Source organism: Rasamsonia byssochlamydoides, assembly GCF_041956645.1.
Source record: "Rasamsonia byssochlamydoides strain NRRL 3658 unplaced genomic scaffold VTN77scaffold_7, whole genome shotgun sequence".
Taxonomy (NCBI): Eukaryota; Fungi; Ascomycota; class Eurotiomycetes; order Eurotiales; family Trichocomaceae; genus Rasamsonia; species Rasamsonia byssochlamydoides.
The window spans coordinates 1-23,039 of record NW_027192390.1 but is presented as its reverse complement, the minus strand read 5'-3'; the positions used below and the strand labels follow the sequence as shown (position 1 = coordinate 23,039).

The window sequence follows — 23,039 nt, the reverse complement described above, 5'->3', positions numbered from 1 at the left end:
CATGATTATTCCAAACTTCAACGTGTTGCTGCAATTGGTGTGGATCGATCAAAGTCGGTGGTCCATATTCCCCTGTTGCATGCCACTTCATTCAAGCAGGCTGCTTCAGATACTCTCCGGTTTCCTGTTGCCGTCGTCTCATTCTTGTCGCCAATCATACCATATCCCGCAAACCTCAGATGTTCCCTCATGTACCTGATCCCTCACCTGACGACTTCATTCTGCTTAGCCCAGCAGTATAGTCATCTTGAGAGACAGCTCGCTGCGGGACTCGATAAACCGCGTTTCGGACATCTGCTTGGTCTGGGTGGGACTTTCTCGGACGCGAGCAGCGAGCTGGAGCTTGTTGCGGGACTCAGTGGACACGTCATGACCGACGACGGTCCCATATCCGCTCGTGCCAGCATCTCCAGTCCCGATGAAGCGTCCAACGCCTCGAAGGTCAGCCCTTCTTTCTCGGTGGAGGGAACGCCCAGCCTGGAAACAGGTAACAGTGGACCCCCGGCCAGCGAACCCAGCGCCACGCCTGGATTGGGTGTCCGACAGAGCAGCGAGCTAGTCGATGGCTACTTCAATCTGCAGCGAGACAAGAGCTCTCGCCGCGGTTCCAAAACGAAACAGAATTTTCCTTTGTCGATGCCGACATCTCCTGGTATGGCTGGGGCGAAATCAGGTCGTGAGGATGAGCTGGCGGGCAAAGATTCCGGCGTCGTTGAGCCTTCCTCCCACCCCCAGGATGGTAGGCCCGCCCCATCATCGTCTATGCCGACGCGAAGATCCTCTCGCAATACCTCGACGACCTCCGTCATTGCTCAGCTCCATCGCGAGTTTTCCCGACCGTTCTCCGACACCATAACCCAACTCATGCTGAATTCGGTTCCACTGCACTTGTTCTTGGCCAAACCCCAGACCGGAGAAGTGATTTGGACCAATTCCAAGTTTGATGCTTACCGGAGAAGTCAGCCCCAGGAGCAGCGAGTAAGGGATCCATGGCAAAATATACACCCGAGCGAGTTGGAATCGATCTCCAGAAAATGGGCCAAGGCCCTGCAGACGGGGTCACAGTTCACGGAGAGGGTTCGGGTGAAACGCTTCAACGACGAATCTGCATATCGGTGGTTCATCTTCCGTGCAAACCCTCTGCTGTCCCCCACCGGGGAACTGCTTTACTGGATCGGCTCTTTTCTCGACGTCCACGAGCAGCATGTTGCCGAAATGAAAGCTGCGCAAGAGCGCGAGACGTTCGCTACGGAAGCCAAGTACCGGGCGCTTGCGAATTCCATACCCCAGATTGTGTTCGAAGCCACCGAAAATAACGGTCTGATCTCAGCAAATGAACAGTGGCATCTATATACCGGTCAACCCATTGAAGAAGCCATGAATTTTGGTTTCATCAAGCATGTACACAAGGATGACCTGGAAAAGTGTGGAGGTTTCATCAAGCATGTATACAAGGATGACCCGGAAAAGTGCGGAGTATTGTCCTCGGATATCGTCGAGAAAACTGCGCAAACGGATCCGTCCGGCTCTGCCATGTCTCCAGGATCCAACGAGGGTGGCAGGCTATTCTCCCGAGGGGTCACTCCCGCGCTCAAAAAGCTTGTCGAGCAGGGAGTTGTCGCTGCCCAAGAGGATGAGAATGGCCGTGTGTTCTACACGACAGAGATCCGCCTGCGGTCCAAGGGGGGTGACTACCGGTGGCACCTCGTTCGGCTGGTGAAGGTTGAGACGAGCAGTTTCGGTAATGGCGAGGCATCCTGGTACGGGACGTGCACCGACATCAACGACCGGAAACTCTTGGAGCGCGAATTGAACAAAGCGATGCAGAAACTGAACAAGGAAATGGAATCCAAGACCAAGTTTTTCAGCAATATGTCCCACGAGATCCGAACACCGCTGAATGGTATTCTTGGCACTATCCCGTTCATCCTGGATACACAACTTGATCCCGACCAACGGCGCATGCTGGACACCATTCAGAACAGTTCTACCAACCTTCGTGAGTTGGTCGACAATATTCTTGATGTCTCCCGTGTTGAGGCAGGCAAGATGAGCTTGGTCAACTCATGGTTCCATGTCCGGTCTGTGCTCGAGGATGTGATAGACACCATCTCTTCGAGAGCTATCGATAAGGGTCTCGAGATGAATTACCTCATGGATGTCGACGTTCCTGCAATGGTCATTGGCGACAGGTTTCGAATCCGGCAAGTGCTTATCAATCTCATGGGGAATGCAGTCAAGTTTACCGCCCACGGGGAGATCTATACCCGATGTTCGATCCATCATGACCCGTCTGTTCCCCTTAAACCCACCGAGATCCTGTTAAACTTTGAGGTCGTGGATACTGGCAAGGGCTTCAGCAGTGCCGATGCGGAACGACTGATGCAAAGATTCAGCCAAATCGGAGGAAACAGCTCACAGCAGCATGCCGGAAGTGGATTGGGATTGTTTCTGTCCAAGCAGCTCGTCGAGATGCATGGCGGGAAACTGACCCCAAGCAGCAGAGAAGGCCAAGGAGCAAAGTTCTCTTTCTATGTCAAGGTGGATGCACCTTCTTATCCGGTCACGCAGGATCCCTCGTTAACCCGAAAATCTTCCGATGTATCTGAAGCCCCAACAGCCACTTCCCAGAACAGTCAGCAGTCCCAGATGCCTCTCGTGTCGAAGGATTCGTCGGATTCAAAGATCCGGACACTTCAAGATCTCCCTCCCGCTCATGACCTCTCTCCTTTGGCCGAATATTCAAGCAGCTCGGACCCTTCGGTCCGCTCCAGCTCCAATTACCAGTCTGGACACTCCTCGGCTTCATCTGCCCTTCCTACTCCCGACCGTGCTATTGATCCTGCCCTGAAGCATGATCCCAACGTCTCCCTGTTGGAGCCGTCGTTGAATCAAGATCATTCGAGCCAAGCGATGTCCACAAGTGGCGACACCACCATGCATCCGTCGGTGCAGTCCACTCCTACGGTGGAGAAGGCTCTGGCATCCAGTTTACTTCCTCCGATCACCTACTCGGTCCTTATTCTCTGCCCGCTTGAGCACGCTCGGGAAGCTATCAAACAGCATATTGAGCAAGTCATCCCTCATGAGGTCCCGTCGACAGTGATGACACTTCCTGATGTGGAGGACTGGAAGGATCTTATGTACGCGGGTGACTTGCCGACAATGACCCATCTCGTACTCAATTTGCCTGGCGCGGATGACGTCTTGGAAGTGATCCAGCATGTTCAAGAGTCAGATGCCGAATCAAAGCCCGCTTTGGTGATCATCTCAGATCTCTATCAGAAGCGTCAGCTCCATCCGAAACTCGAGGAATTAGCTTCAGCCGGCATCAGGGTGCACACCGTGCCAAAGCCGGTCAAACCGTCTGCATTCTCTAGCATTTTCGACCCCGACCGTCGGCGTGATCTGAGTAAAGACCGCAACCGGGACATGGCTCGAGAAGTCAACAACAACTTCAAAACGATGTCCAAGATGGTCAAGGAAGTCATTGGGAATAAAGGCCATCGAATCCTGCTTGTCGAGGACGATGAGACTAATCGCATGGTATGGTTTCAACATCAAGCTCACAAAGCCGATCTTGGGTAAATTGTCGCTTACACTGATTTTAGGTCATGCTGAAATACCTTGACAAAATCAAGGTGTTTTCGGAGACTGCCAGCAATGGTCAAGAGTGCCTTGAGATGGTCTTTTCGAAAGAGCCTGGCTACTATTCACTGATCATCGTGAGTGTTTTCTTGATATTACTGCTGAGATACTCTACACATGGACTAACCTTTTTATCTCAACAGTGTGATATCCAGATGCCCGTTAAGAATGGGTACGATACTTGTCGGGAGATCCGGGCTTGGGAGGCAAAGAACCACTTCCCTCAAATTCCTATTATGGCACTCTCCGCCAATGCCATGACTGATCAGATCGATGACGCGGCACGAGCGGGCTTCAACGACTATGTCACCAAACCGATCAAGCACAACGAACTCGGAAAGATGATGATGGGGCTGCTGGACCCTAATCTGCCTCACGTTTTGCTTCGAGACCGCAAAGATTGGAAAAAGGAGAACGGATGAAGAGTTTGAGACATCATGTCATGCATGGCATGGCTTCTCACCAGACTTTTCTCCAGACTAGGGCTTTCGGGGCAACTCATGGGGCCAGCATTCGAACCCTCTCTTCAGTTGCCATCTCTCAGCGATACTTTTTTTTTAAACCTTTTCCCTTTTCCCTCTTCCCTACCCTTTTTTAAGCCTACTTCCCTTGTTACCTATAGATGTCTCTGCATCAAACGGGTGGTGTTGTTGATGTCATGTTGCGGTTGGCTTTGTGGCGTTAACTGTTTTTCATGAAGCCCATAATACCCCTTTTCCTTTTTTTTTTCTTTTCCAGTTGCTTTGAAGCCTTTCCTTGTTCACTGTCTTTGTCATTGGGCGAAGCCACCTTCCTTGGGTGCGATTGTCATGCCACACGCTGTTCCCCTCTGCTCATGTCTTGTTCTTGGAAGAAAATCAAGTCCGTGCAACTCGTCTCGGACCAGTCACTTCTCTTCCCCTCTCCCCTTTGAGCACTTTCTTTGTTGTATTTTTTTCAACCTCTGTCTGTCAGGTATGATTCGGGGCATGGAGTGTTCTGTCTCAAGCCATGGGTAGCATTGAGACCTGGGCCGGTCTGGATTGCATGGGTTGATCATGGGATTGTTCGCATTTGGTTATCATCTTCCGGGTTATGGGTTCCATGTGGCAGCATCTTGTTGAAAAGAATTTTTCCCTTTGGTGGGTGAAAATTAGATGATTTTTAAGCACGCATTCATACACGATTTATGGAGTTGGTTGGCTGCGGTTAGCAGTCGGGTCGTCCAGGTTTTCCATTTTGCTTACCCCCGGGGTGCATATTCCACCACTACATACTGGTGGCATCTCCGAATAATGACTGGAACGTGATGTTGTACATATATACACATATACCAAAGAGACATACATCATCTCAATATATCATCCTCCAAGTAGAAGAGTGAGTCAGTCCCAGGAGCTTGCGATATTCTACTTCGGTGACACTTTAATCCGGGCTTTTCTTGCACCCTAATTATATCCCTGTCTAGATCTTTTTTAAGACATGGGTAGGTAGGTAGGTAGGTAGGTAGGTAGCAAGTGCACATGTACACATGTGTATTTATTTATTATATTAGAGCTAGTTGATCCTGACATACTTACAGTAGTAATAACACAACTTATTATTGGCTGATGTTAGTGCCATTGACCTAATATTAATGTGATCAGTACGGCAATCAACCAAAATGCGGCTAGAAAGAAGCAAGCAAGCATCCCTTTGGAAGGGAAGGAAATATGGAGTATTGTGGGGTAAGGGAAAAAGAAGGTTGGTGGAATTTCATGAGCCCTGGGAGATTCCTCGTACTCTGTGGTTTTGGCGGTGAAGGATGGATGAGGGAGAGAGGGGAAGGCCATGAAGAGATCAAATGATATCGCATAGTTCTTTCTCACATAATCACATAGTTAATAATAGTCTGGTCGATTTTAGATCAAGCCTCCCCCGATTTATTGTTATTATTGTTGCTGCTGTTGTTATGATGATGTTTATGATGAGGCAAGCTAGTTCGTGTTCTTCCATAGAAAAGAAATATGTAGGTGGTGGGGTGTTAGAAAAATCCAACGAGTTAGGCCGTAAAGTCAAAGAAGCGTAGAACAATGATCGTAGTTTTTAAGTTGTAATACATACCTGACTACCTACCTGACCAAGTCTTATTGCTGCCCGCTGAAGATGGATGGATGGGTTGCAGTCCAATACGACACTACCGATGCATGAACGGTGTGGCCCGTCGGTCTTCCCGGTAGGCTGCTGCGCGGTCAGCCGGCTGGCCCTTTTGACGCCCATATTTCCTCTCAGCTCGAGCGCGTAGCCTAAAATTGCTATCTATCTCCAGACAGGTTGACTAATTGGGCGGGATTTCGGCAGAGGGAACAAAGAGCGAATGATACTAGAAAAAAAAAAGGAAAAATAGGCTGCGTGGATTGTGTCTGGTTACCGAATCAGATGTGCAGCAGTTTCAGTAAGGTTGCCGGGAGCACGAGCAACCGGGCCCGTCATTCCCCCATGGTTCACGATCCGAAGGCAGATTCAACATGGCCAATCTAAGCGAACAAAGAGAGGTAGAAATTTGGTTCGCTGGCCAGGATTTATCTGGTTTAGCCAGCTTTGACCTCAGGTTTCTCTCGAGCCGAGTATTAGCAGGGAAAATGCGAGGCTTGTAGTGACCTGAAATTCGTCAAGACGGTTTGCATCATAATTCAACCTTGCGCCATCATTGACAAGTTATCGAGCTGGGTATTTTCCAGAAAAACCTTTTTCTCAGTCTGGCATGTCAGTAGGGGGAGACCATCCTTTTCGAAGGTAATCTCTGATGCGGGAACTCCGAATTGACAAAGATAAATGCCCAACCGCAAGCGAATGAGTGAAGAAGAACATCAAATCAAGGCAGCCCCGAGTGCCTTTTCTTCTGTCTCAGATGCTGCAGGGCAATGAATGAGGATGAAAGTTCTATCCGCCGCTACCCGGTATTTTCGCTTTCTTCAGGCTTGTCCATCTTCCGTCGTACGGTCATAGTCGATCAATCGATCGCCATTCGATCACGACGGGCATCGTATCACTGTCGAAAGGGCACCTTAGGCAGCCGTTGCCTTTGGTTCAGGCCGCGACGAACGGTGAGCTTGCGTTGGTTCTTGTTTCTGCGTCCGTTCCCGCCAGTAGGGAAGCGCGAACACCCAAGCTTTTTTATAGGTAGGGCCTTGGGCCGCCAGAACCTCGCAGACGCTCAATGCAAAAAACCAGCCGTGCGTTTTCCATGTCTCCTCGAGCCTATGATCGACCAATCCACACGAGGTCAGGCATCCAATCCGGCCGTTCAGGCTGTCGTTTCTTCTCCCATGTCGACCGCGTCTAGAGCGCTTGTCACCCCTCAGTTGCTGCTTAGGGGTTGGCGGCAGTTTTTCCTCGCTGCTTAAAGAACAAATAAAATTCAGAACCGATTCCAAGGGTGAGTGCCATATAGACAAGGCAGACAAGCCACTGCGCACGCCCGGCAAACTGTAAATTCTCAGTCGGTCTTCTCCAACGATAGTCAATCGTAATGTAGCGTTGATCGTCTCAATATTCTTTTGCCCACCGGACAGGCCGAAGCACTGACCATTTGGGCTCGACATGTCCGCCTGGCCCGCAGAATTAATCAATCGTACTGCACTGTACATCGATACATTCTGTCCTCGATTCCTGGTATTTCCAGGTAATTATTTTAACTTACCTTTTCTGTGTCTCGGCGGCGCGCTTGGGAATTCAAGCCCAAATGTGAGGGATTCTCCCTCCTCAAGTGCCATGCAGAAATGTCCAACGCGTTCTAGTCCTCAGCAAGATTAGCACTAGTTTCTCTCAATGGGGGATCCGCTCCGTATCTAATCTGCACTTGTCAGTCTTTCTCACGCGTTCCGCCATCGAACCATCTGGAGAGAAAAAGACTCACCAGCACACATACCTCGAGTTGAGATGACGAGACGTGCAATCTCGTTTAATTTCTTTCCTTTTCTATGCTCCCTCCCTCAACAACCGTAGAAGAACAGCAATGGCGAGTTAAGAGTATCGCACACGTGGCATAAAGATGAAAGGAAAGGACATGGGCAAAGTTCACAAGGACCTGAGGTCTTGAGGCCTTTTTAGAGCACCGTAACTGCGCGTTCTGTCCACTTATATAGTACCCTTGTCATTGATGTCCATCTCCACCCTCGCTCAACACCGAGCCACCCAACCTCTTACGGAAGGCATATATGCGCCCCCGGGATGGGTGCGGAGAGGGCTGACAACGCAAAACCACACACAACAGGGCAGATGAGACACCGGCGGACCAGGGGGCGTCTTCCGCGGGACCGTATGAAGGCTAGCACCAACTGGCCGTGGAGGGTCTGGCAGGTTGCTCACAGGATCATTGCGATGGCTGGCCGGCGGAAGGCGACTCGAGTGGGGGGTATGGCAAAAGGCAATGCAGATGGCTGGGCTTGTCCTCTTCATTTCTTCCGAGCCAGAGCGGGGTCGGCGCGAGGGAGGGAGCGAATTGGCTGACGAGGAAGAGGGAAGGGACGCCAACGGGGGTTGGGATTGGGATATCGGGGGTGATGGAGGATGTCGGTCGAGACACCGGGGGCGCCCCCATAAGTGATCAGCCATACCACCCCCTCTCGACAGGCAATTGAGCCCGGGAGGAGGCCTGTCCGTCGGACAGAAAACCCTCCGGCGATGGGTATAAAAGGGTGCTTCTTTTCCTCGAGGCTTCCTCTTCCTCCTTCTTCCTTTCTTATCACTCGGATTCACAGACATCTCCCTTCTCTGACCGACACTGACTGCCTCGGACACATCCACCCCCTTCCACTACCCTTCAGCACCCCTAAGTACTCATAGTACTTCACTGAACCTGTTCCTATAACAAGTCATCCGTCTTGTGCACATTGTCTGTTGACTAATAACCTCCCTTGTTATCTGGCTAGCCTTGCTGTCTGTCCTCCGGCCGCGAGTCTTTCTGTTCTCCCAATTTTCACTGTCTGTGTGTTATCGGGCAAAACAACTCCTGCCATCTTTGTTATTCCCTTCTTGTCTGAATTGAAGAGAGAGCAAGCAAGCTCGTCCCGAAGTCGTCACCATGGCCACCCAGCGTCAATACTATCAGCCCGCCGTTGCTCTCCCCATCAACGTGCCTTCAAAAGCTCCGGCGCCGGCGAACCTCTATCCCGTCACCCGTGTTGCGGTTTCGCCTCCAGAGCTCTCTGACAGTAGCACGACTGCGGGCAGTCGGACCTCCGGGTACAGCGGCGCCTCGAGCAGCTATGCCGGCAGCATCAGTGGCGACTATGACTCCAGCTGCGTTTCTGGAGTCGACTTGGTTGACATGCTGCACGAGCGAGTGAGCAATGCTTTCGATCCGACACCACTGGACAAAGGGCTGGTGATGCAAGCGCAAGCGTGAGTTTTCAATCCCGGCGGTTTCTGAAAAGGGAAAGCGTGGTTCGCCGTCGCACTTGCCATTTTTGCATATCAGGTGATCATCCTGGAGGGCGATCTGGCGGTGCTGCGTGGAAAGACCTTCTCTTTATTGCTGATGAATTCTAACGGTGCATGAAACAGTTCCGGTCAACTCAACGCCAAACAGCGCGAGCTGCTCGAACTGCAGGCTCTCGCTCAGCGTCGACTGAAGGGCGTTCGCGCCAACTTTGCTGAGGGCCTCAAGGCCGCGAAGGAGACGAAACGGGACTTGGAGTGGACTCAGAAGCGCGTCAGGTGAGTTTTAGCGTCCCTCTTCCCACCGTTTAAGTATTCGTCCCTCGGCGACCCGTTGATTGGATTCCGCTCCGCTGGGCGGGGCGCGGCGGAATGAGATCTCCGCCGTGCTGCTTGTTCTTGGCGAGCCCCTTGCGTCTGTAATCTGGCGCTATCTGCTCGTCGGGGGAATTGCTTGGTTCCACAATCAACGGGCCGCCGTAACCATCATCTTATGCGAGAACAAGAGAAGCTGACAAACATGGTTCCAAAAGTGCCCTGAAGGCCAAAGCTGAGAAAGCGCACCCCGACGAATTCCGCCGCGCGACGATGAAGTACACCTACGATGACGACGACTACTGATTTTTCCTCGAAAACGCAACTTACGTGATTATCTGTATAACGACTACTGAAACGACAGTAATGATATTGATGACAGGGATGCAAAATTCGTTTAACCGGGTCTGGGAGGCTTGTCTGGTGGCTTTTTTGTCCCCTTCTGTGTGTTTTTCTGATCGTACCATTGGTGGATTCCAGCAGTTTCTAGGTCCGTGATTCGTTCTGGTCGGTAATTCGTGTTGTTTTTCTAATTTGTTAGTTTTGGTGAATACTATACATGTACTCTTTTCATGACCTTGTCGTTTTCTGGGTGCAGAAGCAATGGCCATCTGGGCTGTCTGGCAGCGCCGCTGCGATCTCCGCCGCCCGTTCTGTACCGTGACAGTTGCCTGTGGGTACGTGGACGCGAACATTGCAGAGATTCGCACCTGACGAGTCTCCGCCCTTGTCCGTCGGTTCCCGATCGATCGATCCATGCCCTTAATCCTGCTCATAGACCCCACCCTGAACTGTCAAGACACCCCTGCACCGCTCTCCTCCGCTCCACCCTACGTTTTAGGACCGATCGACTTGCCGCTTTTGCGGTGGTCATGGCGCTTATAGAGAGGTAGCGAGAGTTTGCTGTCTGTCACTCTGGAGGCAGCTCTGTAGCCCTGGAGCCGGCCCCTGGCCCCCCTTCCCCTCTTTCTCCCCCGTGATCTTGCCGCGCCTCTATCACACGATTCACATTCGTATCACACCTCTCCCCCAGTCACGTTTAACGAATCAACCCCTGTTTGTCTCGAGGTAAGCGTGATCACACGCTATTTAAGCGCCAACGATCGATTCCTGTCTGTGTCAGAAAGAGGGTCGAGCTATGATGCCCCCCTCCCCTCGAGTCGTCACTTTGCCAAATTGGGTAATAAGGGAGGGTCCCTGCCCACTGGTCACTGGACACCCTCTCTTTCTCCTTTTGCTTCTATTGTTCAGGTCTCTTCTTCTTTCTAGGAAAAAGCAAAATTAGAAGACATGACCAAGGTAGGTAACCAATTCGAAACGGCTGTGGCTGTGACGGTTTTAGGCAATTTCAGTTCCTACCCGTGGACCTCCTTAGGTAAATGTAACATGTAATTTTGGTTTCACTAACTAACCCCCTTCTTCCAAGTCCCTTAATAGATGCTCTTCCATAACAGGTCGGTAGTAATAATCCATTGGCACCTTAGGTGGGCAGGTGTGTTATAAGGAGTTGCTTTATTAAGAAATCAAATCATGTATAAGCGAAAGTAAGTATCCATAGGCCAGCAATTCCTGTCTACTTTCTCCAGCAAGTACAAAATAAAAGAGAATGGGGGTGGGGGTGAAAAAGGAAAAAAAAATCATGTCATTGGGAGAGAGATTTTTCAGCATGCGTGGACTCTTGTTTATTTATTTTCTTACAGATGTCGTGAATGAGAGGGCGTCATTAATAGGACTCCCTAAGCAGATGAATCCTCTTTGGTATTTTTTTTTAAATAAAAGGCTTCACAATTCCAGAATTTCAATCTATTGTACAATGCATGAATGCATAACGTCATAATTGTGCCAGGGAATGTAAACCTTCAGTCGCTAGAAATCGTAACCGCAGGTCCACGTACCCAGCAAAGTCCAAGCTGGAGCTGTAAATCGCCTCCTGCTGGCATGTTGCTCCTTCCAGATTGAATAATAAAAAAACAGATCAATCACCAAGGAAGCACACACTTCATGATCACTGACTGGGAATATACCGCCGTTCGCACTCGGTTGGCACAGGCTTCAGCCCTTCCCACGGATCCTCCACAAACTCGGGGAAAAAGACGACTGTGTCTCCATTCTCGTTCTTGACGCCTTCCGCATAGATCTTGAGTTCGTCGGTAGACATGTGAGTTCTGTTAGGTGCTAGATACCCTCCTACTCCTCCTCCTCCGCTTCCTCCTCCCGTCTCCCTACCCTTGCGCGTCATGCCCTTGATCTTCCAGGAACCACCCGCAACCTTGCTCGGACCAGGCGACTTGGCGTTGTTCTTAGGGTTGGGCGTTTCAACCTGGGGTTCTATGGTGCAGTATAAACATGTCAGTGTCGATCCTCAATTTAGATAATATGACAGTAACGTAAGATATCTTCTGGGTTCGCCCACCGTCGGCCATTTCAACGTCCTCATTAGAAGCTTCCTGAGTAAGATTAAGATTGGCGTCACGTTTGTCTGGGTCCACACAATGGATTACGTCCAACATGACGTCGTCATGGACATCCTGGTCGTGGTCGTGGTCATTCATGGGCAGATCAATCTCTTCTATATCAGGATCAGTGTCAGCCACGTCACCTGTCTCCCAATCACGGATTCTGTATATCGGGTGCTCAGTGAGCTGAAAGAAAGAAAGAAAGAAAGAAGAAAGACGAACCTTTTGAGTTTGATTTCACCTGGGATACAGAAACTGTTTCTGTCATGGAAGGCGCGTGAGTGTTCTCAGCCCGAGAACGCTGGTGAAGGCTTTGGCTGCGACGTTTCTTTCTTTTCCATTTTGCGCCAGACGCCTTCCCTGGGCTGTTCACGGAGCCGATACCAGGTTCCATCTTGAGTTAGGGGAGAATGCAACGATGAGCCTCAGGTAAGACAGCAGATATTTGCCAGGAGTGCAAACGCGTCACAAGAATCCCAGGCACTGGCCCAATGACTTTGTTGTTGACCAGGTGGTGTAGATGAGAATATTCTCTGTGGGATCCATAGATGGGTGCCTTTCAGTCCCCAGGTGTGAAAGAAAGGCAACTTCTTTGAGAATTCACCACATCACGTGGCAGACAGCCTTTATTATTAAAAACGCTACATCTAGGTATTCGACAAAATATTCAAGAATAAATCTTTTAAATACACTGCCCGTGTCCCGTTCAACCCAGTAAACGCCGATACCACCTAGACTATACCGTCCTATGGATCTCTCTACTCAAAGAGATTCTGCTCATCGATTGCTCGACTGATTACACGAGTGAAGCGTCCCACCTTATCTGGGTCCTGCTTTGCCGTTTCAAGGCCAAGCAAGATTTTTTTGATGCCCACGCCGATCTTCTTGTCATCAGCAATGCCACCAATCCCCTCCAGCGCTTGCTGTATTTCTGCAGGAGCAAATGCATCAGTCTGTTCAAGGATGTACCGCAGTTCGTCGTACGTGTTGACAGTCGGTACCAGGATATCAGAATTGAACGAGTTGTAAAGGTCGAGCTGCTTCAGCACAGCGCGCTCGGTTGTGGTGGCAAGAATCAGAAGTCGTCGTCCCTTTTCGGGCTGCTTCCTCAAGCAGACCATCAATGTCTGAAGAACCGAGTTGCTGAAACGAGGGCCAATCGGAACCCAATCGATAATTCTCTCGATGTTGTCCACTACGACAACACTGGTACGGCTCTTGTAGGCATCGGAAAAGACCTTGCTGATATGCTGCACCTTTGCCATTTCACTGTAGCCCACCATATCCTCCGGACTGAGGAGCTTAATGAACGGAAAGCCCGAGTCGATTGCGATACGTGCAGCTAATGCCGTCTTGCCACTGGCTGGAGGCCCGTGCAGTAGAACCGAGAATAATGGGGTAGCATCGGCTTCGCCCACCTGCTTCACAAACAGTTGACCTTCTTTCAGAATCTCGTTGATCGTGGGTGAATAGTGGATGATGCCGTATTGAATGCAGCTGCTAAGCGATTCCTCCGAGACACCGAATGCCGGCTTGACTTCTTCGAGAGCATGATAGAAATCCTCCCGTTTGACCTTCATATTGACCACGTCATCGCTGATGCCGGCCATGGTACCAACCTTGACATGCCTGCTGAAGGCAAAGGATGATGCGGACTTGACGAGACCGCTAATCTCAGCACCAGAGAAATTCTTCGTCAAACGTGCTAGCTCTTCAAGATCGACATCGGGGTCCATCACATTATTATCCCTCATCTTCTGAGTATGGATCTTCAGAATTTGAACTCGCCCCTTTTCATCTGGCAGAGAGATTTCCATGTGCACTTCCAGACGTCCTGGACGTAATAAAGCCTCGTCAATCATGTCTTTTCTGTTCGTCATACCGATGAGAAGAATGTTGTTGAGCTGGTCCACTCCATCAAGTTTCGAGAGCAGTTGGTTGACAATACTGTCGCCGACGCCAGTGCCACCGCCAGCTCCAGAACCACGCTGCTTGCAAACCGCGTCAAGTTCATCGAAAATGATGATGTGAAGGCCGCTTTCGTCACCCTTCTCCTTGTACTCCTTCTCTGCATCGGCGAACAGCTTACGAATATTCTCCTCCGATTGACCGACGTACTTGTTCAAGACTTCAGGACCGTTGACGACTTTGGGTTCCCGGGCATTCAACATTTTTCCGATTTGCCGCGCAATCAACGTCTTACCCGTTCCGGGAGGGCCATATAGAAGGATACCCTTGACATGCTGAATACCCAGCTTCTCAATTAATCCCGGGGGGAAAATTCGTGATGCGAAAGCACGGCGGAAAATCGTGCTAAATTCTGCATCCAGACCGCCGATGCCCATATTCTCGAACTTAAAATCCGGTTGGATAATGGAGTTGGCAGCAGGCCTACGGGTGGAGGCTTTCAAGTTGATGCCGGTTCTCGCATCTTTGAAAAAGTTAATGACGGTGTGCCGGGTGAGAATACCCCTCGCAGTCGGGTCGGTTTCAATGCGTGAAGTTGAAGGGGGTTGCTTTTCCGCAGTCAAGTCCACCAACTGGACGGTTTTGACAGTCAAAAGAAGAGGGATGCTCTTGTGGTCCATCAGGATCTTCTGCCCTGGAGCGAAGATTTGGTTCTCGAAATTCTACTGCAGTTAGATAAATGCTCTTCAGCAATAGGAACGGAGAACTCACCTTAGTAACAGCATTCGCCAATTCGTCTTGATCATATGGAACGTCTGTCCTCTTCTTGCCAGCAAACCCGACTTCTATGTCGGCAGAACCTAAGTACGCCTGTCCGCCCTGGCTGAAAGGGTCGTACAGTTGGACCTTGACTGAGTCCGTCAAAGCAACACCAGCCCACGTCCGCTGCGGATCCGACATGCTTATACAACCCTGCGGGAAACCATCCAATGGTCGGGCAGAGAAGACATAGAGATCATTGACAAGAAGTAAAAGGTCGGAACCATCTCGTGCAGGAGGAAAGTCCAAAGTCGACACCGCAACCCTGAACACTGTTAATAACGAGAACATCAACCATTCAGAACGGGGTGCCTGACAGATTTCCAAATGTATAAGAGTTATTCGGACTCTTCTCAGGACGGAGCGACCAGACCTGGCCCCCAGCAGCCCCGACAGGCGGTCTTCCTCCGCCAGGTCTCGCTGGCATCCCCCTCTGTGGCGGTGGAGCACCTCCATAACCCCTTGAACCATAACCGACATCAGTCATCACTGTATCATAGTCATCTCGACGTAGCGAAGCTTCGTACCCTGCTCCACCCATCGGGCCTCGGTTCCCGTCATATTCATCTCTTCGCTGGTAAGGGTGACCACCTTGCGGCACATGTCCATATCCATCTCGTGGCGGAGGACGACCGCTGCCGTCCGGTCTAGAACCGAACGGGCTCGGCACAGACGGTAAGTTGTTGCGGTTGAACATTACGCCGTGATGCACTGATATGGTTTCTGGAAGGGGATACACAGCGCGCAAAGATCAGCGTTTGGCTCTATTTATCTCTTTGTCGCCAGAGAGGACAGGTGTCATACTCACAAGGCAGAAATGAATCTGATTGTCGAGGGTAAATTCGATGGCCAATACCAAGCTGACCCAGGCAGTAGAATTCGGGTCGACACGTCAATGGTAACAAATACAGAGCATATACTGCGCTCTGTATCGAGAGTAAAATTCACTATCAGGCGAAAAAAGGGAACAAAGTAAAAAGAAAAGAGGGACGAGGTGGTCGAGATGTTTGCTGATGAGACGACGCTAGCTCTGGTTTCAGCCACATGTACTCCGGAATCCGCGGGGCTTGGTTCACCGCCTGGGGCTGGAGCCGCGGAGTTGGCAGCGGGTGGCGTCACTGCCGGATCGCGATACCAGTTGCCGCGAAGAGTACAGAGTACATAGGTATCTTCGACAATCTGTGGCATCAAAGTCACACCCCCACATCAGTACATTTGACACTATGCCGCTGTAAGTTCCTCTACGCGTCCGGAGTCCTTGATTTGCACTAGCTGACTGGCGTAGCCATCTGTTGGGCAAGAAATCATGGAACGTCTACAATCCCGAGAACATCGCTCGGGTCCGTCGCGACGAGGCCCTAGCAAAGGCTCGCGAGGAAGAGCAAGAGCGGCGCATGCAGGAAATTGATGCGGAGCGACGGATTCAGATACTACGTGGACAACGACCGCCTACCCCACCTCCGCCTCCGTCTGCTGAGGAATCGGCTACAAACAGACCGGACAAAAGACATGGCGACGACTTCACGAGGCACAGGAAACGGAGACGTCTGGCAGGCGAGAACGATACAGATAGAGACATCAGGTTGGCAAAAGAGGATGCTGCGCTGGCCGCAGCGAAGCGGGATGAGTTGCTGGCTACGTCCGGCAGACCGGAGCGGGATGACCACGCGCCTATTGTGGACAGCGCAGGCCACATCAACCTCTTTACTGCAGAGATGACACGGAATCAACGAGCGGAGAAGAACGTAGAGGCGGAAGCGGAAGCCGCTAAGAAGAGGCGCGAGTATGAAGATCAATATACCATGCGATTTTCAAACGCCGCTGGGTTCAGGGAATCGGCTGGGCAAAGACCGTGGTATTCGTCATCAGCACGTGAGGTGGTGGCACCAGATTACATGCCCGACAAGGACGTCTGGGGTAACGAGGATCCCATGAGGAAAGAAAGAGAAAGGGCCCGTATCGATGCGAACGATCCGTTGGTGGCAATGAAAGCGGGGGTTCGAGAGCTCAAGAAGATAGAACAGGAGCGCAAGAAATGGCAAGAAGAGAGAGCGAGAGAGCTGGAGGCGTTGAAGAGAGAAGAGAGGAGGCGACGAAGGAGGTCGCGATCCCGATCTCAATCTAGAGAATCCCTTGACAGCCTCGAGGGCTTCAGTTTGGATGCTGTGCCTGAGAAGGGAGGTTCTCGAGACGACGATAAGCATCGTTCGAGACATAAACACAGACATCATCACTCTCGCCGTCACAGACATGGCAGTCGAGAGCGAGACTCAGAACACAAACATCGACATTCGCATTGTCACCGCTCTCACCGTCACCGAGATGAGCATGATCGTTCGAGGCATCGGTCACACACGTGACGGCAGTCTTGAATCCAAATACAAAGTTCAAGCTGCTTGTGAGATATGCTCTCGAGTTTTACATTACATAAAATCATTACCTGTACGACAATAAATGGTATTTTTTACCTGCATATCCACAAATTCTCGTCTCAGAGATTGTTGCCTCGAGACCCATTAAATCACAAGCTTTTGCCCTTAATGTGCAGAATCTCCGATGCATTTCAACAAAGATTTGCAAATGCGTTCATTGCAACGACCATGTCTGTTGTTTCTTTTCGAGACCCTCTGCACCCCACTGTATCTCAATTTCCAAAGCACGCGATCCTTCTTCTTTCTTCCGATATCCGATTTCACCCTTGATGACTTGACCTTGCCTCAGGGGAACAGGATCCTTCCCTCCATGATTTATAAGCAAGACACATTGTTGCCAGTGCGTTTCCGGTCCATGAGGCCCAGTGGTGAAAGCCACGTAGCCTTGCTTCTTCATCTCCGAAGGCACAGCGTCGTCCTTGATTTTGGATGTGCGTGATGGCAGAAAGAATATATCAAACCAGATATTCCAGCCATCCAGCCCGTCAACGTCTTCCGTGAGTGTGACTTCGAAGTTCTTGACGAAACTCAGTTCCTCAACCGTGATCGTGTGCAATGGCAGCTGCAGGAAGACGGCCGGCTCCGCAGCGACGCTTGAGGGCTTGGTGGTGGTTACAATGACCTCGTCGTGGATGTTGGCAAGCATACTGGACATGTCAAAGCCGTAAACAGATTTCCAGAAAGATACGTGTGAGTCGATATAGTCAGGGTCAACGAAGGGGGCAATGCGCAACGTGGCGTGGGAAGGAACCATGAGACCGTCAGGCGCAAGATAGCGATCCCTAGCCCAGAGAACAGAATCAAGCATTGCCTCGAAAAGGAGGCCGTATCCCATCCATTCGGAGACTATAATGTCCACCTGGGGAACAGGCAAGCTGACTTCCTCGATTTTTCCGTGGAGGCAACTACACAGTTATCCGAGTCAGCTGCCACGATAGGAATAAGATAACCGAGGAGAATGGGGACTTACGTTATTATATCACCGAAACCATTTGCGTAGACGTTTTGGCGAGCTTTTTCGATGATACTTGAGTTATCCACGGCGATGACCATCTTTGCGCCAGCCTTGGCACAGAACATCGAGAGGATACCGGTCCCACATCCCACATCCAACACGACTTTGTTCTTAAACAGACCTTTGTTATCGTAGATGAAGTCCCTGTAAGCGTCCGTGCGCACTGTGTCCTTAAGCATGGACTCATGGATCGCTGTTTCATTTGTCTTAGTGGATGAAAACCAAATACGCTTCGAGACATTGACCCACCGTTGTAAGAGTAAGATGTGAAATAGTCCGCATCGGCCTCCTCAATCCTCTCTGACTTTTTTCGTCCTGAATCTTTCCTGGCTGGTGGTCCCGAAGAAGCAGTGGAGGCCTCGTCCTTAAGTAGCTGCTCGTTCAATGACTTCTGTACCGCCAAGCGGTAGTTTGTGAACTGGCCTTGCAAGCGCTCCAGCGCTTCTTGCAGCTCGATTATTCGTTTTTCCGCCGAACTCTTTCCACCTTTATCTGAATTCTCCTCGTCTTCGAGGTCTTCCAGATTGTAGAGCAGGGCGTCGTCATCGAGTACGGGTTTGAGGTAGATCTCATCCTCAAAAAGTGACTTGGACGAAACATCTGGGTTGCGATTCCCTTTCTTGACCTCGGAACGTATGTAGTTAACCAGCTTGACTGTGCCGAAGAAGTCGAGGTCTACAGGCGACGATAGCCAGGGAGAGCATAGATGTCAGCGAGCCATGATCGTGTACATCATTTTTGGTAGATTTTGCGCTTCGGCAGGGCATAATGAAAGAGGGCAGAGGACAACATGCAGGTCTCCAGGACCAATTCAATTGATTACACACCGAGAGCCTTCTGCACCTTCACAAGGTCGAAGTTGTACCTTTCCCTGGTCTCCTTCAGCATTGAGCGCACGTCCGGATAGACATCTGCACTGAAAAGCCCAACAACAGGTTGCGAATCATCCTCCGGCTCGACGTCCTCCCATCCTTCATCATTGGTGGAGCTCGAGTTGTCTGACGCAGATTCGCTGTCTGAATGCACATCGTCCACAGCCGCCGCAGCGGTAGACGACAAAGAACTGGACATCAGATGCGAGGAATTGGAATCGAGAGAATAACGCCTAAACTGTCAGAGAGATAAGAAGAAAATCTTTCGACATGAAGAAACAAAAAGATTCGTGAAAAGGAAGCAAACACAGCGCCCGCAATGGCAAACAAGACCGTGAAGAAAAATCACGGGCCTATCGCAGTCCTGTGCCCACTGCCCCGCCGCATGGGCCTGCGATAGTTCACCCCGCCTTGCTCACCGCCTTTACTGCCCCTTGTTGTTGAACTGCCTGTTCGAGACTCTCTGTCGTCCTGTATAATCATCTGAACCTGAACACGGGAACTTCAACATCTCTTTCACGCCTCCCACCCATTCTATAGCGCATAGTTGTGCCAATTTGTTTGTGCATACAGGTTCAATCATCCTGACCCTCCTGCCTTGTGAATTCACATGCGCTGGCTCCTCTGGCCCTGCGCCAGCCCTGGCCAGTAGTCACCATGTCCTTCCTATTTAATAGGAGTTCTCGCCCTCGATCTCCTTCGGACCTTGCGAAAACCACAAAAGATCTTCTCACAAGGCTCTGGGACTCTCCAGGGACGCAAAAGGTTTATTTCATTCCAACAGGCGTCTTTCCATCACATGCACTCTGCTAACTAGGGGCTGGTACAGGTCGAAGATGACATCGCAAAGCAGCTGGCCCAGATGAAGATCATCACTCAGGGCACCCCAGGTATGTACTGGAGCTCTCTGGGATAGTTGCTATCCTAGGTTACTGTTGGTTTTATCGTACTAACTGCCTCCAGAAATTGACAGCACTCCAGCACTGGTGCGGTCCTTGTTCGAGTCCGTGATCCGAGAGGATTTGCTCTTCCTGCTTGCACGCAGTATCCGCAAACTTCCTTTCGAAGCGCGCAAGGATACTCAGGCCATTGTTACTCATATCCTCCGTTTCAAGACGCCGGAGAGCTCCGGAGACCCGCCGGCCGTCCATTACGTCGTCCATCATCGACCCGAGGTTATCATCGAACTATGCAGGGGCTTCGAAGACAGCCATAGCGCCTTGTCTTGCGCCTCTATTCTCAAGGAGGCTGTCAAGTTCGAGGTCATCGCGGCGATCATACTCTACAATGAGCCGCAGGAGTCGCAACCCGCTTTACGCCTCCAGCAACTCAATGTCGATGTGCCACAGTCGGGCGAGGGGATCTTCTGGAAGTTCTTTGATTGGATCGACAAAGGGAGCTTCGAAGTGAGCGCAGACGCCTTTAACATCTTCAGGGTAAGATATGATATCTTATGTAGTCCATGATAAAGAAGCTCACCTTAGCTGTTGGTAGGATCTTCTGACCCGTCACAAAACGATGGTAGCCAGGTTCTTAGCTACCAACTTCGACCTTTTCTTCTCAAGATACCACAAAGTCCTCGTTCAATCTAATTCATACGTGACTAAGCGCCAGAGCATCAAGCTTCTGGGAGAAATCTTGCTCGACCGGGCTAATTACAATGTCATGACCGCGTACGTCGATAGTGGCGAGCACCTGAAGCTCTGCATGACACTGCTGAGGGACGATCGCAAGATGGTTCAGTATGAGGGTTTCCACGTGTTTAAGGTACGCTCTCCCAATTGTCACCGCCCTTCCTCGGAAGCCGCGCGAGAGAACGGCGGACGCCTGGGGTACGTAATTAACAGGAAGAATTTGGCGCAGGTCTTTGTTGCAAATCCGAATAAATCCGTGGCGGTGCAGCGAATTCTCATCAACAACCGCGACAGACTGCTCAAATTCCTACCCAGATTCCTGGAGGATCGCACCGAGGACGACCAGTTTACTGATGAAAAGGCCTTTCTGGTGCGTCAGATCGAACTATTGCCCCCCGAACCCGTGGAGCCCCGTCACCCGAAATCAAGTGTGAACACGGCTGCAGCATGACGTGATACCACTCCATTGTTCTTGGCTGCCTACGTTTGATGGCGAACATACCTTATGACGTACTTATGCTTGAGTTGATGACCTAAAGATATCCCTTTTTGTGCCGCTGGTTTTGTTTCTCCGCATTTGCATGGTTGGTCCATGGACCACTGTTCTCTGGCGTTCTGGAGCATTGATTGTCGGGGCATTTCCTACCCGCTTCTCTTCATTTTTGTCTCTCTCCCAGCGTCTCTCTCTCACTTTTTTGTTTTTTTTTTTGTTTTTTGTCTTTGTTGTAGGTAGCTGCTGAGAGATCTCGCAGTGTTGAGATATTAAGAATTGAATTCTTGAACATACTGAGTATCATTACGTACCTAATCCTCCCTAGGCTGCCCATTCCATTTTCATCCCTACGCTGAGGGCTTTTACTCCGTTTATACTCCGTACTCCGGAGATGAGATTGCTTCAAATCCGCTGTCTAGGAGGCCGGTGGAGCACCTCCCCGAGTTCCCGCCTGTCGCTAAGTTAAGTCGCCAGCCGTCTAAAGCGAAGGTTCCCTTGTTTTGGGTAAAGAATGAGGGATGCTCGCCACGAACCCACCAACCATTGTTTGCCGAGCGCAAAGCTTAGTTGCCAGCAGGCTGTGGAGAGTCTAAGCCGGTTAGCGGCGCTGTCAAGCTGGATAGCTGTTTGGACAGCTTGGTAAGAACTAAATATGTGCTGGGCAAGGAGGAAGAAAAAGGTGTTGTGAAAGAACCCATTCACATCGTGACACCTCGGAGTACATGTCTAATGCATGGCAACACAGCTGGCATCCTCTTCGTTCTCTGCGTTTGATCTCGACTGCTCCAGTCGGTCTCCAGAGCTCCACTCTTCAGTCTCCAGTCTCCATCGCCTTTTAACTAATTCATTGTCCGTGCTGCGCGCCGCGCGCCTGTGGGACAAGGTGTGGCTCCCCCTTTCAACCACTGCCTCCCTCTTTTTAGCCAGGAGCTCGCCAGTGCACTGTTGATCAACAATGCCACACATTGTTTCCACATCAGATCTCGCGTGCCAAATGTTTTTCTCCAGTCTTTGTTCCCTGGAATGAGAGACGATTCCAGTCTTTCTGTCTGATCGCGGACCGGAGTTGCGTCTCCGGGCTCCACACTAATTAATCGTCCAGCTAATAATAACGTTCCGCCCCAAGGGGGCTCGAATCTTGTCCCCGTTGCCCGCTCGAGTCTCGCATGCTTTCCGCGTAGTTATCTATCTAGCTTTCGATCGAGATCACGATCCTCTCGACGTGCTCCGCTGTTCACCGTCCCCTCTGATCTGACTTCGCACCTTATAACGAGCGTCCCAGGTGGAGGAGATCTTGAGGCGGAAGTCAAGCTACAAGCCATGTCAGTGACATGGTGACGGAGACGGGATACTCAGCTTCGCTATCCACCATGCAGGATCCCAGTTCGCCTGTTCAGGCGGACGCCGTCGACCAGACGCTCGCAGAGTCCGCTCCTGTTCCTACCAAGACCGTGTCTTGCCCGACACCTCTCGAGTCTTCATCGGACACGAATGGTAAGCCGACACAAAACCCAAATCCTCACCCCAAGACACCCGATGGCGCGGGCAAACAGACCGCGAAGCCGCAAGAAGAGTCTTCTAAGCGGGCGGAACCTGTGCGACCCTCCAGTGTACCGAATGGCAAGGTCAGCAGGTTCGCCCTGCTACCTGACAACAGGTCTATCCGCAGCCTGAAGTCACCCCGCAGCAACCCCAGCATAGCCGTCGACGACGCAATGCCTCGTCCCAGTTCGCGCTGGTCAGAGCGCAAATGGGGCGTCTTGAGGGGCAGAAAGACCAGTGAATCCGAACTGAGGCCACGAACTGCTGGGCCACTGGTGGAAGCATCTTTTAAGGGAATCGAGCTGAATATACCAACAGGAGGATTGGACGGGTTGACAGCGGAGTCCATGGAATTCTCCAAGCGGGGTAGCCTTCTCAATGAGCAGAAGTCCGTGGCGCCTTCTACGTCGGTGTCGAATGAGCCCCCAGCGGCGAATCTTCCCAATGAGCAGCAGTCCGCAGCACCTTCTACGTCGGTGTCGAACGAGCCCCCAGCCGCGATTGT

The 23,039-nt window shown here is 51.0% G+C and overlaps 8 protein-coding genes across 8 annotated transcripts; 5 read left to right on the top strand and 3 right to left on the bottom strand.

The window, feature by feature from the left end:
* Positions 1-189: 189 nt before the first annotated feature.
* Positions 190-4,070, top strand: VTN77DRAFT_8134 (uncharacterized protein; the record flags this gene model as incomplete). The annotated part of the gene is made up of 3 exons (XM_069424599.1): positions 190-3,546; positions 3,612-3,725; positions 3,792-4,070. The coding sequence occupies 3 exons, from the start codon at positions 190-192 to the stop codon at positions 4,068-4,070; spliced, it is 3,750 nt and encodes a 1,249-aa protein (XP_069280896.1).
* Positions 4,071-6,530: 2,460 nt separating this feature from the next.
* On the top strand, positions 6,531-7,013 carry VTN77DRAFT_8133 (uncharacterized protein; the record flags this gene model as incomplete). The annotated part of the gene is made up of 1 exon (XM_069424598.1): positions 6,531-7,013. One exon carries the CDS (start codon positions 6,531-6,533, stop codon positions 7,011-7,013), a length of 483 nt encoding a protein of 160 aa, XP_069280895.1.
* A 775-nt stretch (positions 7,014-7,788) lies between these two features.
* VTN77DRAFT_8132 (uncharacterized protein) lies at positions 7,789-8,373 on the bottom strand (the record flags this gene model as incomplete). Its single annotated transcript, XM_069424597.1, has 1 exon — positions 7,789-8,373. One exon carries the CDS (start codon positions 8,371-8,373, stop codon positions 7,789-7,791), a length of 585 nt encoding a protein of 194 aa, XP_069280894.1.
* A 319-nt stretch (positions 8,374-8,692) lies between these two features.
* Positions 8,693-9,669, top strand: VTN77DRAFT_8131 (uncharacterized protein; the record flags this gene model as incomplete). The annotated part of the gene is made up of 3 exons (XM_069424596.1): positions 8,693-9,012; positions 9,175-9,327; positions 9,582-9,669. The coding sequence occupies 3 exons, from the start codon at positions 8,693-8,695 to the stop codon at positions 9,667-9,669; spliced, it is 561 nt and encodes a 186-aa protein (XP_069280893.1).
* Positions 9,670-12,577: 2,908 nt separating this feature from the next.
* Positions 12,578-15,243, bottom strand: VTN77DRAFT_8130 (uncharacterized protein; the record flags this gene model as incomplete). The annotated part of the gene is made up of 4 exons (XM_069424595.1): positions 12,578-14,449; positions 14,499-14,811; positions 14,864-15,007; positions 15,074-15,243. 4 exons carry the CDS (start codon positions 15,241-15,243, stop codon positions 12,578-12,580), a joined length of 2,499 nt encoding a protein of 832 aa, XP_069280892.1.
* A 526-nt stretch (positions 15,244-15,769) lies between these two features.
* VTN77DRAFT_8129 (uncharacterized protein) lies at positions 15,770-16,906 on the top strand (the record flags this gene model as incomplete). Its single annotated transcript, XM_069424593.1, has 2 exons — positions 15,770-15,777; positions 15,832-16,906. The coding sequence occupies 2 exons, from the start codon at positions 15,770-15,772 to the stop codon at positions 16,904-16,906; spliced, it is 1,083 nt and encodes a 360-aa protein (XP_069280891.1).
* Positions 16,907-17,132: 226 nt separating this feature from the next.
* On the bottom strand, positions 17,133-19,064 carry VTN77DRAFT_8128 (uncharacterized protein; the record flags this gene model as incomplete). Its single annotated transcript, XM_069424592.1, has 4 exons — positions 17,133-17,883; positions 17,949-18,186; positions 18,243-18,668; positions 18,821-19,064. 4 exons carry the CDS (start codon positions 19,062-19,064, stop codon positions 17,133-17,135), a joined length of 1,659 nt encoding a protein of 552 aa, XP_069280890.1.
* Positions 19,065-19,522: 458 nt separating this feature from the next.
* Positions 19,523-20,950, top strand: VTN77DRAFT_8127 (uncharacterized protein; the record flags this gene model as incomplete). The annotated part of the gene is made up of 5 exons (XM_069424591.1): positions 19,523-19,630; positions 19,695-19,755; positions 19,829-20,301; positions 20,360-20,632; positions 20,729-20,950. 5 exons carry the CDS (start codon positions 19,523-19,525, stop codon positions 20,948-20,950), a joined length of 1,137 nt encoding a protein of 378 aa, XP_069280889.1.
* Positions 20,951-23,039: the final 2,089 nt, after the last annotated feature.